Source organism: Phyllostomus discolor, chromosome 4, assembly GCF_004126475.2.
Source record: "Phyllostomus discolor isolate MPI-MPIP mPhyDis1 chromosome 4, mPhyDis1.pri.v3, whole genome shotgun sequence".
NCBI lineage: Eukaryota > Metazoa > Chordata > Mammalia > Chiroptera > Phyllostomidae > Phyllostomus > Phyllostomus discolor.
The window spans coordinates 8,682,101-8,696,403 of record NC_040906.2 but is presented as its reverse complement, the minus strand read 5'-3'; the positions used below and the strand labels follow the sequence as shown (position 1 = coordinate 8,696,403).

The 14,303-nt window shown below is 46.4% G+C and overlaps 1 protein-coding gene across 1 annotated transcript in view; it reads right to left on the bottom strand.

Annotated features, from left to right (window-relative positions):
* COL4A4 (collagen type IV alpha 4 chain) overlaps nt 1-14,303 on the bottom strand; it is a 114,171-nt gene that overhangs the window by 44,289 nt on the left and 55,579 nt on the right. The window contains exons 22-28 of the mRNA XM_028509675.2: nt 13,665-13,828; nt 8,882-8,954; nt 7,785-7,891; nt 5,549-5,732; nt 4,124-4,192; nt 2,300-2,407; nt 1,633-1,851 (exon numbers count right to left, since the gene is read on the bottom strand). Coding sequence (XP_028365476.2) covers nt 1,633-1,851; nt 2,300-2,407; nt 4,124-4,192; nt 5,549-5,732; nt 7,785-7,891; nt 8,882-8,954; nt 13,665-13,828 — 924 coding nt within the window. The remainder of the gene's footprint in view (nt 1-1,632; nt 1,852-2,299; nt 2,408-4,123; nt 4,193-5,548; nt 5,733-7,784; nt 7,892-8,881; nt 8,955-13,664; nt 13,829-14,303) is intronic.

Sequence of the window (14,303 nt, the reverse complement as noted above, 5' to 3'; positions counted from 1 at the left end):
CAGTTGTTAGATTATTTCACATTGCATATTAATCTGCAAGTGTTTTCCATTTTGTTGCAAATTTCACAGATAATGATTTCAACTGCTAATGCTAATAGATGAATAGATTTTCTTGGAGTGCATACATGTGTGCATTACTTGGCTCTCTTTATTAGGAATAACACTATAGTTGGCTTGAACAACTCCGCTTTGAACTGTACAGGTGAACTTATATGCAGATTTTTTAATAAACACTATAAATGTATTTTCTCTTCCTTACGATTTTCTTAATAGCATTTTCTTCTCTCCAGCTTACTTTCATTGTTAGAATACAGTATATACTACACATAACATATGAAATATGTGATAACCAACTGTGTATGTCATCCGTAAGGCTTTCGGTCAGGAGTAGGTTAGTAGTAGTTAAGTTTAGGCGAGTCAAAGGTCACATGCGGAGTTTTGACTGCGCAAGTGTGGGGACGGGGCTCGCTGTCTCCAACCCCAGCACTGTTCCAGGGTCAACCGTGAAAGCGCATTTTCATAGCCTTCGTCTTCTGCTGAACACTGCCCTGAGATACATTTTCACAAGTCCGATAGTAAATTCATCAGACCCAAATTATTTTCACTGACTCACATAAGGTGTCACGACTTTCCAATGTATTGGGTTTTTTGTATACAAATATTCTGACTTACAGACTACCCAGTTAGGCTCCCTGAAGACAGAGAATGCGGCTCCCTGCCCTACCCTCCCGCTTGCCCGGCACGGTTGTACTGCCGTGGGCACCTAGGAAACGCTGGCCCGTCCGCTGTTAGGCAAGCACCAGAGCAGGGTTTGTCTGAGTCTGGTCTGGGGCCCACTCTCAGCCGCTAACTCCCTGGGGCTAGAGTTTATACTGGATGGTTGGGCCTCACCCAGTGCTGATGGAACGAAACAGAATCCCTGAGTCTGGAGCCCAGAAGGTGATGATTCTGATGACCTCATCCCACCCCCAACCCAGGATTACTTTTAAGTTCATTTCAATCTGAAAACTTCTGCTAGGGTCCCCGAAGAGATCCCTAGAGATTTCAGAAGAGGATGTGAATCCCTGCCCGGGCCGTGTTCCCATCCTGAGTTTCGTCCCCGCTGCCCTGCCTGTGACCCCTGCTGGAACGGACGTCCTGTCACCCTGTCACCTGTCCAAATCACACGGCTCGCCTGCCAGGGCTCCGCCGGTATCCAGCTCTCCCGGGGAGTGCTCCCTGGACTCCTGCCCACATTGCTCCACCCCCCCACCCCCTGAGCTGCTCTCCCTCATCCGGCCTGTCCTGCCCTTCACCCAGGCAATGGCAGTGGGCAGGCTACGCAGTCCCTGCTCCTTGGCACTAATACACTGTTCCAAGTCCAAAGCAGGGACACCGACATCCAGGAGCTGCCAAATCAAATTGATTTGCCTGAGCCACGGTAAGCTGCTCTGGATGTGAAAACAACCAATAAAATGCAAAAGCAACACAGGTTATTTGAAAGGCAACTGGGGTGCCCACGTAGGAGGGAAGGTGCTCAGGGGACATTTTTACGTTCTGGATTTCCAAGTGAAGATACTGCAAATGCCCTTCAGTGACCTTTCCCAGAACTGAGCTGGCATTGTAGACACAGGGACAGCACAGCCCTCATACCTGCAGGCCCGGGGTGTCCTGGGTCACCCCTGAGTCCTTTCAACCCTGGCATTCCTGAAGGACCCCTCTTGCCCGGGGGTCCTGGGCGGCCATAAGCAGGGTCTCCAGGGGCTCCTTTCTGACCATCCGGTCCAGGCAAACCAGGAGGGCCTGGGGGCCCGGCAGGAGAGGAGCCCTTGTCCCCTTCCAAACCTGGATCTCCCATGCCACCACGAACACCTATGGAACAAAAATTGTTTCAAGCATTAAATGTAGAAATCTAGAACTTAAGCACCTATAAGACTGCTACTTTGATAAAAACACATTCTTTAAAATACAAAGGCACTTAATAGGAATTGTTGTTTTTGCCATCTTTTACAAGGAAATAAATTGTAATTTTGTATTTCCTAAATACGGATGACATCTCCCTGATTGCTTGCATCCTCTGGCAAATGGACCGCCTGAACTGAGCATCTTTTACAAGGTAACAGACCAACCACGGCCTACAACTCATGCTTCAGGTGGAAGAGGCCTTGATAACTCACAAAATTATCACAACGCAGCTAGGAGCTTCATGTACCACCGAAGCCCTTTCCCCCACCATCTGGGGACCTCGGGGCCGTTGCCTTAAGAAGATCATCCAGTTTTAGGACATGCGACTTTCCCTAATGAAAAGCACTTTCCTTACCAGGTGGACCAGGGATCTTTGATACTCCCGGTTTGCCAGGACAACCTTTTTGCCCGTCAAAACCCCTCGGCCCAGGAGCACCCCGAGGACCTGGAAATCCTTTCGGACCTAAACAACAACAATGAAACACAGACTCAGTAAGACACAAATCAAATGAGAACAACAGGAGGTGATTTTAAAAAATCTGTGTTGAGACTGTTTACGAGCGTTTCTACTTGATGGCGGTAAGGATGTGTCCTCCTCTGGGCGGTAGAACTGTTTTATGAGTCACCTGCTCCAAATAAGTGTGTTTCTTAGGCAGTGATTGATTGTGTTCAGGTACTTTCTCAGAAGCCGCCCTGTAAAGGGTTCTTCCTGAAAGCCTTTGGCACGACCACCACCCTCCAGCTGAGCCTTGCAGTGCTCTCTCATGCTGAGTCTCAAACACAAATACGTGAGCACGGCCTGTCCTTCAGGGAGGACAGAGGCGGTGGCGGGCATGTGGCCCGATGCAAAGACACCACAGGAAAGGCCAAAGTCCAGTCCCCGCATCTCACTACATTTGCCCTTAAGTGAAGTATAGGCCAAAAGCCCCTGTGAGAGGAATGGAGGGGTTTTTTAGAACCTTCTGTGATTTCCTATTAGGAGATACCTCAACTGAAATGACATATAAATCATGAAGTTCAGGGCTGAATGTTCGCTTCCCTTGAGCTGGAAGCTGCTAAGAGTAATCACAAATTGCTTTTCTGCATCTATGACAAGGTATCAGTAACTGTGAAGAGCATTGGATCAGTCAGCCAGCAATGCTTCTCTCTACTGGTGGGGACGTATGCTTCCGCACCCTGGCCCTTGCCTTGTGCTGGGTGGGGTGTCGTTCCCACGCTTTGATCTGGGGCTTGGTCCTGGGACTTGCTTTGGCCAATAGGATATTAACAACCATGAAGCAATGAGAGGGGCGAACTCTGCCCATAAAGCCAGGCTGCTCTCCTGCATTTCTGCAGTCACATGACACGAGCACATGCTGGTCCCACAGTGACCCAATCCTGTAGACCCCAACTTGAACTTGAGCCCAGGACCAAGTCAACCGACACCATCTTAGGTCCACTGAACCCCCACAGACCCGCAGACCCAAAACAGAGAAAATAAATATGTGTGGTAGCCCACTGGGATTTTGAGGTTGTTATATAACATTATTGTGACAAAAGCTATTGGCTACAGAGTGCCATTCATCACTTTTTTGTTGTACAGGACAGAAAGGTCACCTTCAGTAGCTCTGCTAGTGGTCAATGGGTCAATTTAAGTGAACTCTGAATAAATAAAAGGAAATTGGGCAGAATTCTTTACATAGATTTGGGGTCTAATGTAGCTAAAAAGATAGTGATTCAAATGAACCAGTTTCCTGAACATGAAATCAGGGATGTAGGTATGTGGGCATTTTTCAGATTGTTTCTGGCCAGAAGTTTGGGTCTCTTGTAAAGCAGAATAGAGGAAAATGTAGAATCAGTAAGCAAGTGATCATTTTTTTAATTCTTGGGACACAGGACAAGGAAGTAGATACAATTTTAACACTCTCAAAGGCAAATATTTTAACTTATATGTGATCAAATCCAGGTAAATGTTGTTGCAGGGAGCTATGAAGAAGCCACTTGGAGTGTGCCCACACCAGTAGACTAGAGACTCAATGTGAATTACTACAAGAGCTGTTTTCCCATGGGCCCTCAAATCCTTATATTAACTTTAGAAGTACCCTAACTTTTTGCCCATGGATTTTCTTTTGGTTTATCTGCCTCGCCAGGTCTTTTATTCTGAAGAACGTATAAGACAGCAGCTTCTCATTGGTCGTACCTGGAGGTCCATCCGCACCCGGAGGGCCTGGCTTCCCAGGATAGCTGACATTACAAGGAACTGTACCACCTGGAATAATAATTTAAAAAGGTAGCATTCACACAACCGATAGCTCAATGCACTGTGAATCTCAATGACAATTCGCTCAATATATTTTTCATAGAGTGTATGTAGAATTCAAAGGAAAAGACTCAAGAATATCATAGATCACTTGAACTACTTTTACTTTACATTTCTAGAAAATCTGTCCTAACATCCAAACTTCAACTCTCAGAGCAGTTATAAACATAAGAGGACGAAGAAAAATATTGATTCCAAGAAGCATCAGATTTAATGACATAGAACAAATATTGGGTTTATAGACTTATGGGTGTTGAGTGCCATGAGAAGCCTCGGTAAATTAACAGCAGGCCCCGGTGCTGAATTCAGAAGATTTGGCTCCTAGTCCGGAGGTGGGGTAATGATGCAAACAAAGAGACTGGGCGGGGCATCCATAAGAGCTATTGTTCAGTGACGGCCGGGCCTGGGTCAGGTGCTTCCCACAGGGTATCTCGTGTTGTCCTGACGACCCTGCAGTGCGGTGGGTGTAATCTCCCACACCAGTCAGGGAGGACAATGAGACTCCTGGTGTGCGCCTCTGGGACCCCTCTCTTTCAAAGTGGGGTGTTCGTCTTTTATCACAGAAATAATAATCTCATCATGTATGCTCTCAAATCACAAACATATGAGATGAAAAAAAGTAACGTTCGATTTGGATGGGCCCTGGACTGATTTTAAACCATATTGAATTCCAAGGTATTTGCCTTTCTAAGTCATTAAATCAAGAACCAAAGATATTATTCTTTTCTGAATTTTCACAATTAACAATGTAGCCCAAGGTATGTGTACATATTACAAAAAAAATCTTAAATAAATCTTTTTCCAACCTTTTAAAAAGTTTACAGCTACAATACGGCACATCATTTCATTGTTGGAAATTCATAAAACTATCAAATATATTTAAAATCCCTTCTTTTTTCTCCCAAGAATGCTTACAGATGGGTTTGCAGGGACAATATAATGTGTTTTTTAAAAGAAACTCTAGTGGTTTTTTTTTTATTAAAATACACTGCCTTTTCTCAGAAGGCTGTAAAAATAGATATTTTGAATATGGGTATACATGTAATTTTAATATGGTCAGATTGTATTAGTTGATACTGAGAAATGAATAAAAGGCAACTTTGGTATACCAAACAAAGCAACAAAGACATCTTATCATTTTTAAGCATTTGTTTTAAATATCAATTCTGATGTGATGCTTTTACTTGTTTCACAACATTCAAGGTCTGAACAGCAGCTTGATGGGATTTTACTCAGTGGTTCTGCCACTGAGTGAGCTTCCGTGGCTTCACTGGACACACTGCCACACGAAACATTCACAATTACCTTTCTGACCCTTCGGGCCATCGGGGCCCCTCTCACCCGGGCGGCCTGGGGCTCCTGGCTGCCCCCTTTCTCCCGGTGGGCCGGGAAATCCCAGTCCTGGAGGCCCCCTCGGTCCTTCTCTCCCAGGGGGGCCTGGCTGTCCCGGAAACCCTGGGTCACCTGGGACTGCATCTTCATGATCGCCCTAGGAACGTTCACATCGTGAGTCGGTTACCAACCTCGGAGAGTCCGTGAACTCAAAGTAGTCATTGTCACAAGCTTGGGAAACACAGGCAGAAAGCTCATAATTCCAGGAGACAGGGACTCCACGGCAAATTTAATTTCAAATGATCAACTTAGATTCTTCTTCATATTCTACATTCATATTTACAGAAAGATGTGATTGGGGTGTGGGTCTTATGCCTCAAACACAAAAAGTTATATGGTTGTGACATCTTCAAAACAGTAAGAAATCTTATGGAGAACCATTCTTTACTATTCAATATAATAAAATACAGAATGAGTAAATGAATGGAGGTAGGGGGCTTGCAAACTGAGTACGTTCTTATGCACTTGAAATTGTTTTCCAGCACTTGTATGAGGAGACACGACACAGGGGTAGGCTCCATCCCCTGCCACATCTGTGGACAAAGGGCTGGCAGATCCTTGCTCCTCCCATGTAAAAAGTTGACCTTTGACTAACTGTCTACTTCTGTTTCTCTGGAAACTCTAAAAATCACATGTCAACTGCATTACTAGGCAACCTTCCATAGAGGAAAATCAAATCCAGGCAGCAAAACCTGCATCTGGTCTGGAAGGGCTGGAAAGACCTGTGCAGAACCCTCATCGGTGCTTCCTCGAGTGGTGGCTCCTATAACCGCCAAGTTCCCTGTGGGGCCCCCCGAGCTCCACTGTGGGGAATACAGTCCTTATGGGGAAGGTGGCTGTCATGTCAGCGCTGCCCACACATCTGCCGCATGCGGACCTCATCTCCTTCACCCCTCCCGAGGGCCCAGCGGCAAGGGCTCTCGCTCACCGGGAATGCCTGACGCCGCCCTGCTGGCGAGTTCAGTGTCCTGTCTACCATCCTTCTGCATAGGCTGGTCCCAAATGTGATATATGATAGTGTTGTGAGTCTCCATTGTTTCAATGAACCTAGGAAGACCACCCCCTGCCAATGGGTGTGATAGAAATTCCTCTTCCAATGTGATCTGTAATATCCTCTGGTTTTACACAATCAGGTGAGTGTACATGAAGACAACTGCCACTCAGTGGCGCTGGTTCCAAATCGTTTCTCAAGGAGAAGAGTGAATTAAACAGGGACTATCGAGTCTAGAGCAGAGAACATTATTCACATATTGGAAGTCAGCAGAAAGACCAGAAAGCTATAAGCATGATCTAACCTGACTTCTAAACTCCTGTCTCTCATTCACACACGTTCTCTCTGAACGATTTCCTGTGAAATCAGCATGTGGTTCTCCCCTGTTACAACTCAGTCTGGCAGAGGGACCACGTGCTTTGGGATAAGGCCAACCACGGTTTCCACTCCTGTTTGACCTACTTGACAGACAGAGGACCTGGAGTGACCTCACTGCAAAACTGGAGAGGTACTTGCTCTTCCAAAGCCTACTACTGAGAGTCAACCCCTAGCTCCCTTTCTGTGTGATGACAAGCATCCAGAAATACCTCGTATACACTGTGGTTTACATTCCTAAGCGTTGAAACATGTCTCACAGTCTTCTCTTATGACCTTCATTACCTAGACATGGTCTCCACCCAAAACATGCTTGACAAATGCAGAAATAGCATTCTGCAATGGATTTTCCATCAGCCAATACATCAACTTAGTGAATTTGCACTAGTTCATCCTTTTTTTGCTCACTACTCCCCTCACACGCTTCTTCCCTAGGGAACAGAACTCAAGGTAGTTATCAGGACCTGTGTGCTCTGTTCTCCACGCTACCGAGTCAACTGAACAGGCAGGCCTCTCATCAGTGCAGGCTTTGAAGACACGAGGGGAAAAACCACCACAAGAATGATACAGAGACTGGAGACAGAAAGTCCTGCTGTGACTGAACTGCCACTCAGGATTTCAGACCATCTGCAATTACGCCATAGCTTTTATGACAACCATGGTTTTGTGTTGGTGAATCACAGGTGGCTCCGAATTCCAGCATATTAACATTTACCAAGGTAGAGCACATGCTTTGTGCCCGTGTAAGACAGTGAAATTCCACAGCAGAAGAACTGTACGTACTGGGGGTCCCGGATCCCCTGGCGCGCCAGGATGTCCGTCCCAACCGTGTTGTCCCCGCTGCCCTGGAGGTCCCGGGAGCCCATCAGGCCCTCTTTCTCCTTTGTGCCCTGGGAACAAAAGCAAAAAAGATATTCCAGCCCTTACCAGAAGTGGGTGAAGTAGAAGATGACCTGGGACCACAGATAAAGGCATGACCTTGACTCCGTGTGAGCTGGGAGACAGTCCCTTGAGGGCCCCACTCGCCTCGGTCGCACAAAGGCAACTGTGTGAAAGCCAGAGGGGAGATGACAACTGCCCAACCCACTGAATCTTCTATTTGGGAAACGTTCCTCTTCCCATGCTGACGGGCGGGGGTTCTGTATGGGGCTGCCAATCACAACAGCATCTCCCCCGCCTGTGAGATGTCGGACATGGTCCTCCACCTCCTGGCCACAGTGGATGGGGGATGATCCGTGGTTGGGCACTTGCCCGGGCCGGTCCAAACCTTCCTGAAATTTGTTCCTAACTGGAGCAGAGAAAATAGACCTCTCTCTTACATCGAGTTGGGAGAACTGGGACCTGCTTGGGGCATGTGCCCACCACAGCCCTGTGAAAGTGACTCTTGCAGCAAAGTGCAGACAACACAATGACATATGCAAGATGAAAGGACAGCCTCCCGTGTGGCTGTCCCTTGCAAACCCCACATCTAACCTTTCACATTTTGCTTAATTAGCCCCCAAATTACTTTTTTTGTTAAACTACTCCAATCCAGATTTCTGTCACTTTACAACCAAAATATTCTTGATCAGCACAGGATTCTATAAGGTAGTGAATAAATACCAGGCAAGTCAAGGGAGGGCTGGTTTCAAACCTGGTTCCCAACACTAAAGATCTGAAAAGGTGACCAAAGGAGCATGTGTGCTTCCAAATAAGAGACAGAGGATTCAAGGCTCAACATTCACAGGACTCAGTGAAGGACAGAGTATTTTCTTAAGAAACCTCAATAATAATCTTAAGTCTTGTTGTAGAATTGATCTGTGGTCACTGGGGAAATTAGTGCAAGGAGGTGGTTCATGTATCATTCATAAGGCCTCGGCGAGGTAACTAACGAGGCTCACCTTTCAGTCTGGCTACAACCCTGTCTCCCTTTTCTCCTTTGTTGCCAGGCGGTCCTGGGGCACCAGGTGTTCCCTGGGTGAAAAATAATAGCAACAGGTCAGTTTAAGTGTGGTGGGTCAAAGGGTATTCACATTCTTGTGTATTTAATGCCTCTTCTTTCCTTCTAACCACCTGCTCTAAATTCTAGTTTGGCACACTGGGTCTCCCTCTCATCCTTGCCTTTCGAGGCGGGCCCTGCCTTCCAAAACCGAGGCTCTTGAATTGCATGTAAAAGCTGGTGGATCTGAATAACGTCTGTACCTGAGTCAGCAGAAATTCATCAACATTACCCTCCTGGTTGTGACAACACACTAGGATTGTGTAAGATGTCATTGGGCGAAGCTGGGTGAAGGGTACGTGGAAGTTCTCTGAATGACCGTGTGACTTCTTATAAGTAAAACTTTATTTTAAAATAAAAAATCTATAGTAGGAAAAACTTTTATTTTTTATTTTTTTTTAAATATTCTCATAATTTTTCAAAGATTTTATTTATTTATTTTTAGAGAGAGAATGGAGGGAGAAAGAGAGAGAGAGAGAGAAACATCAATGTGCAGTTGCTGGGGACCATGGCCTGCAACCCAGGCATGTACCCTGACTGGGAACCGAACCTGCGACACTTTGGTTCACAGCCCGTGCTCAATCCACTGAGCTATGCCAGCCAGGGTGGAAAAACTTTTAAAACTATCGTGGGCTTTGTGATGTAGAACTGAAAGGAGAGGGGTAGGCTAACCATGATGGCTGCCACTAGAGCTGAAGGTAGAGATTGAGAGATGAGTTTGTGATTAAAGAGACTGGTATTGAGGGAAGCTAATGAGCAACAGAAGGAAAAGTAACAACTTTGCTGTAGTCGGTATATTTCCTCTGCATAGCAAGTAAACACCTACCATATTTAGCCATGTATAATGCACATTTTTTGCCCAAATTTTTGAGGGAAAAATAAGGGTGCACATTATACATGTGTGGGACTAAAATGTGGGTGCACGTTTACACAGCAAAATATGGTAATTCTGGCTGATGGGGTCATCATCTTTTGACCTCAACTGTTCTGAGACTGGTGTATTTGGGTTATGGTTTTGTACGTGTTACATAATATGAAATAGCAAGCCATGTCAAAAATCTCGAACCCTACCGTTGGTATATTGGAGTGGCCAAGCATTCCAGTAAATATTCTAGTAAACACGGACACACTAAACATAGCTGAAAGTTACTTATCAAAAAACCCTGGCAAGAATGTGAAAAGAGGCAAAAATGGCTGAGCAGACCATTTGCTTTGCTCCCGCACAGGCCCCGCTGCCTTGCTTTCACGCACTCCCACAACAGGTTGAAGCACGCCTGATTACCTTTCTAACTGGCCCTCACTGGTTTACGAGCGGCGCGGTGTAAAGGGGAGAAGGCGCCAGAGAGATGCGCACAGCCGCAGCATCGAACAGAGAGGACGTGAAGAAGCCAAGCATGCACGCAGCGGGCAGAGGAACCGAAATGGACGTCACGGTTGGGAGCCGTTTCACGTGGAGAAAATACAGCTGCACGCACACCAGCCGCTCAATAACCCCACGAATATCACTCCAGGATAACACCCTGTGTGCGGCAGCAATATCCAGGGGGCATCAAAACGGCAAGTGGAAAATAATTTCTTAGTAGAAATAGCCAAATTCAACAGGAAAGGGACTTTAGAAATTATAAAGTGCTCATATGGCTTGAGTGTTGCTTAAATTCTTATTTTTGCTGTCCATGCTAAGTCACAAGGGACAAAGGAACAGGGCCACAGTGGTTGGCATGAGGTACCCAATCCAAGAGATGGATAATGAAAAAGTCCTTCTGACGGATGGAGCATCAACAGGAAACTACTCACACAGCATTCGAACCAATGACTCCCCAGGAAGACAAGACCAGGGTCACGCTTCCCGAACGCCCTGGAGGAAGAAGGCATATACCCTGGGGTCTGAGCAGATAACCAGTGAGCACACTGGCAGCTTAGAATGTATTACTAATTGCTCTAATGTTCTGCAGACGTGGAATTTTAATCACTCAAGTCAGATCATAGACTAAGTTGAGCTAGCAAGAAAAAACAATTACCAGCACCATCTCTATATTTCGCTAAGGAGACATTCATTTACTGAGAACCTACGAAGAGCCAGGCGTTGTTCTGAGTCCCAAGGACACAGCAGTTCACAAGACCGTCTGCCTTCATGGCATGGAGACGCTAGTGAAACAAATGTTGAATCTACAAAATTCCTGGGGTCACAGGGAGTCCCAGCCACTTGGGGATCGAGAGCGGCTTTTCACAATTCGGAGACCCGCGGTGACTAAACACGCATGTTAACACAACAGCCAAATCTCAGCAGCAATGAAAATGTCCTCTCTGCCAGGCGCGTACTAGTTGTTTCACACACAGTCCAGGCCCAGGACCTCAACCACCGGTGCCCAGTGGGCCGTGTCCTTCTGAGGGAAGCAGGTGGGTGGCCGTGGTGGGGACTGGAGAGCCCAGACCTCCTCCCATGGGCACAGCCAGCTCTGAGCTTCCAGCAGCAGTGGGAACGCACTGACCCTGTGTTAATGGATTTCCAAGTCTCCAGGACGGCCATAAACCTCATATTAATAGTACAGAAAGCAACAGTGAGATGTAGGAAGGAGTGAGAGCACCTGTAGGGACTGTCTGTTGTTCTTTCATGCTGCCTCCTTCTGTCCATCCCTCCTTCTGTCCATCCCTCCCTCCCTCCTTCCCTTCCATAATGCCCCACAGTATGAACTGGTCCCTAACTGTGGCCACAAAGCGATGCATTTAATGCAGGGAAGTTATGTGGACAGAATCATACACAGAACAAAGACATCACAAACACGGAGACTTAAGCCCTGGAGCACCGGAATTACATAAACCTCAGCCAGGACAACCCTGGATGAACTAGCAATCCACACGCCAACATGTCAGCCCTGAGAAACAACTCAATAGGAAGCCACAAAAGTATTTTAGAGCCAATTACATCTTCATTAAGAAGATTAAGTGGCAACAAAAAGAAGTGACTATGATAAAATGTTGAATTAGAAAAGCAGACTATAAAATGCAAATTACGTAATAATTACAACCAAGCCCACTGCCCGTACGTGCGTGCAGGCTCTACCTTCCTGTGCAAGAGCAGACTGTGCAGGTGCAGCAGGTGCTGCAGGGGCAGCTGGGTCGTCACCGCACTTCCGGGCCTCAGATCGGGGACCTTATTTTCGTGAGACTTCCCAGGAGGAATGGAAACATGCATGGGTGCTGCTGGTTAGGCTCCAGGCCACCCAGGATTAAGCCTCTTTAATAAGGAGGGAGAGGAGGGCTGTCTCCTGACTGCGGAGGAGGATCCAGGGGGCAGTGATTTTGTTCCGATGGACAGCTGAAAGGCTGTGCCTCAACCCGAGCCTCTTGTAATGGTCAGCAAATGAGAGCCATTTGGAGATACATCCCATCCACCCTCTGGCACTAAATATCACATGAGCTCTGACAATGCCAATATTTATATCTCCAGCCTCTACCTCTGATCTGGATCCTTTGCTTGCATATCATCCCCGCTGCCCACTCAACATCCCCACTTGCTTGTCTACTAGGCATCTCAAACTTAAATGTCCCCAGTGATACTGCTTCCCTTCATCCACCCACGGCTGCTGCTCACATGGTCTGTGCCATCTTGGCTCCAGCCTTTAAGTCTCTTCTTCTCGAGTCCGATGTCCAGGCTGACAGCCACCCTGTGAGCTCTTCTTCAGAATGCATCCACTTCCCACCACACCCTGTACTACCAGGTACCGTATTTTGCCATGTATAATGCACACCACATTTGGGGACCAAATTTTCAGGAAAAAACCTTTTGTTTTAATTTTTTAATTCAACTTTTCATTTATTTACATTTATACACTTATTTTTTATATTCTAAAGGAATTGTAGCATTTATTTTTTAACATATTATGGTACAAGAAATTTTATGTAACAAACAATTACAAAACACAAGAACAGATAAAAGTATTTCAGGCACTACCCATGTATAGTGTGCATCCTTATTTTTTGCTCAAAAATTTGGACAAAAAAATATGCATTAAACATGGCAAAATATGGTAAATCCATGTGCTATCTTAGGTTGCCAAGATTGCTGTCGCCATGTCCTGGCTCCTCTCCTCCCCACCCCGCTCAGGGTCTGGCTTTAACAGAACTTCAAGGATTTAAAATGAGTGTCAGATTCTTTCTGGCTTTAAAACACTCCTGGCTGCTCTGTGTCATCCAGAGTGCAAACTCACGTTCAGCCCACCCACAGAGCCCCATGCTCAGCGGCCCCTCCTAACCTCCAGCCATGCCTTTGACTTTATCTTCCCCTGCTCTGCCCCTCGCTCTCTCCACTCAAGCCACACTGGGTGGTGATGGCCTTGCTCACCACGTGCCACACTGTATATTTACTTGTCAACCTGTTACATGGCGTATGTCCTCCCCACAGGGCAGAGGCTCCCAGCGAGCAGAGACTGTGTTCTGGTCCCTGCTGCAGCCTTAGCACCTGCACTAGCACCTAGAACATAGCAGGTACTCAATACACATGAGTCAAAGGGATGGATAGATACATGGATGAATGGATGAATGAATGAATGAAAACAGATGATTTGGGGCACTCATACATTGATACATTCAAAACATAAAATATACTATAAATTAGAAACAGGTCCCACTGAATTCGATCTCTGTCTCTTTTCACTAGAAGATTGTTCCTGGTAAGAATTACTCACCGGTGGCCCTGGAGGTCCTTCAGCACCAGGAGGGCCCGGGTGACCTTTTTCTCCAGGCCACCCTCGGGGCCCCAAGTCTCCTTTACTGCCCTGCTTCCCGGGAAGGCCGGGGAGGCCCGGGGCACCCACGGGGCCAGGCTTGCAGGCACAGGGCCCCGCGTCTCCTAGACAGGGGATAAAAGGCAGCTTCGTCATATTGTCATATTTCCCAATAAAGGCTTCACTACACAAAACCAATAGTGAAAATCAAAATAAAAAGGGCCTAACATACACAGTTCTGATAGCAGACAACGGATCAAGTGTGGTGTGGGGTGGGGGCACCATGTGGGGACACCGAGGAATGGTTTTCTCTACGGGGTGGCTATATTGTTTTTGCACCTATAGGGTGTATTGAGTCTTAATAAAACTCATCTTCACAAATTCTGGGGGGGAAATCTGATGTCCAATTCTACTTAAAAAACGTTTAAAATAAGAAAGGCCCTTAAAAGTCTCTTATTTGGTTCTTACTAAAAAGATCTCTTACTTGGTCCCCGCTGAAGAATCAACGACAAACATTTGGTTAGAGCATAAACCCTGAACAGTCAAGGAAACAAAATAGTAGTGATGAGGGATTATTGGATGCATTGAACATTGCAACTG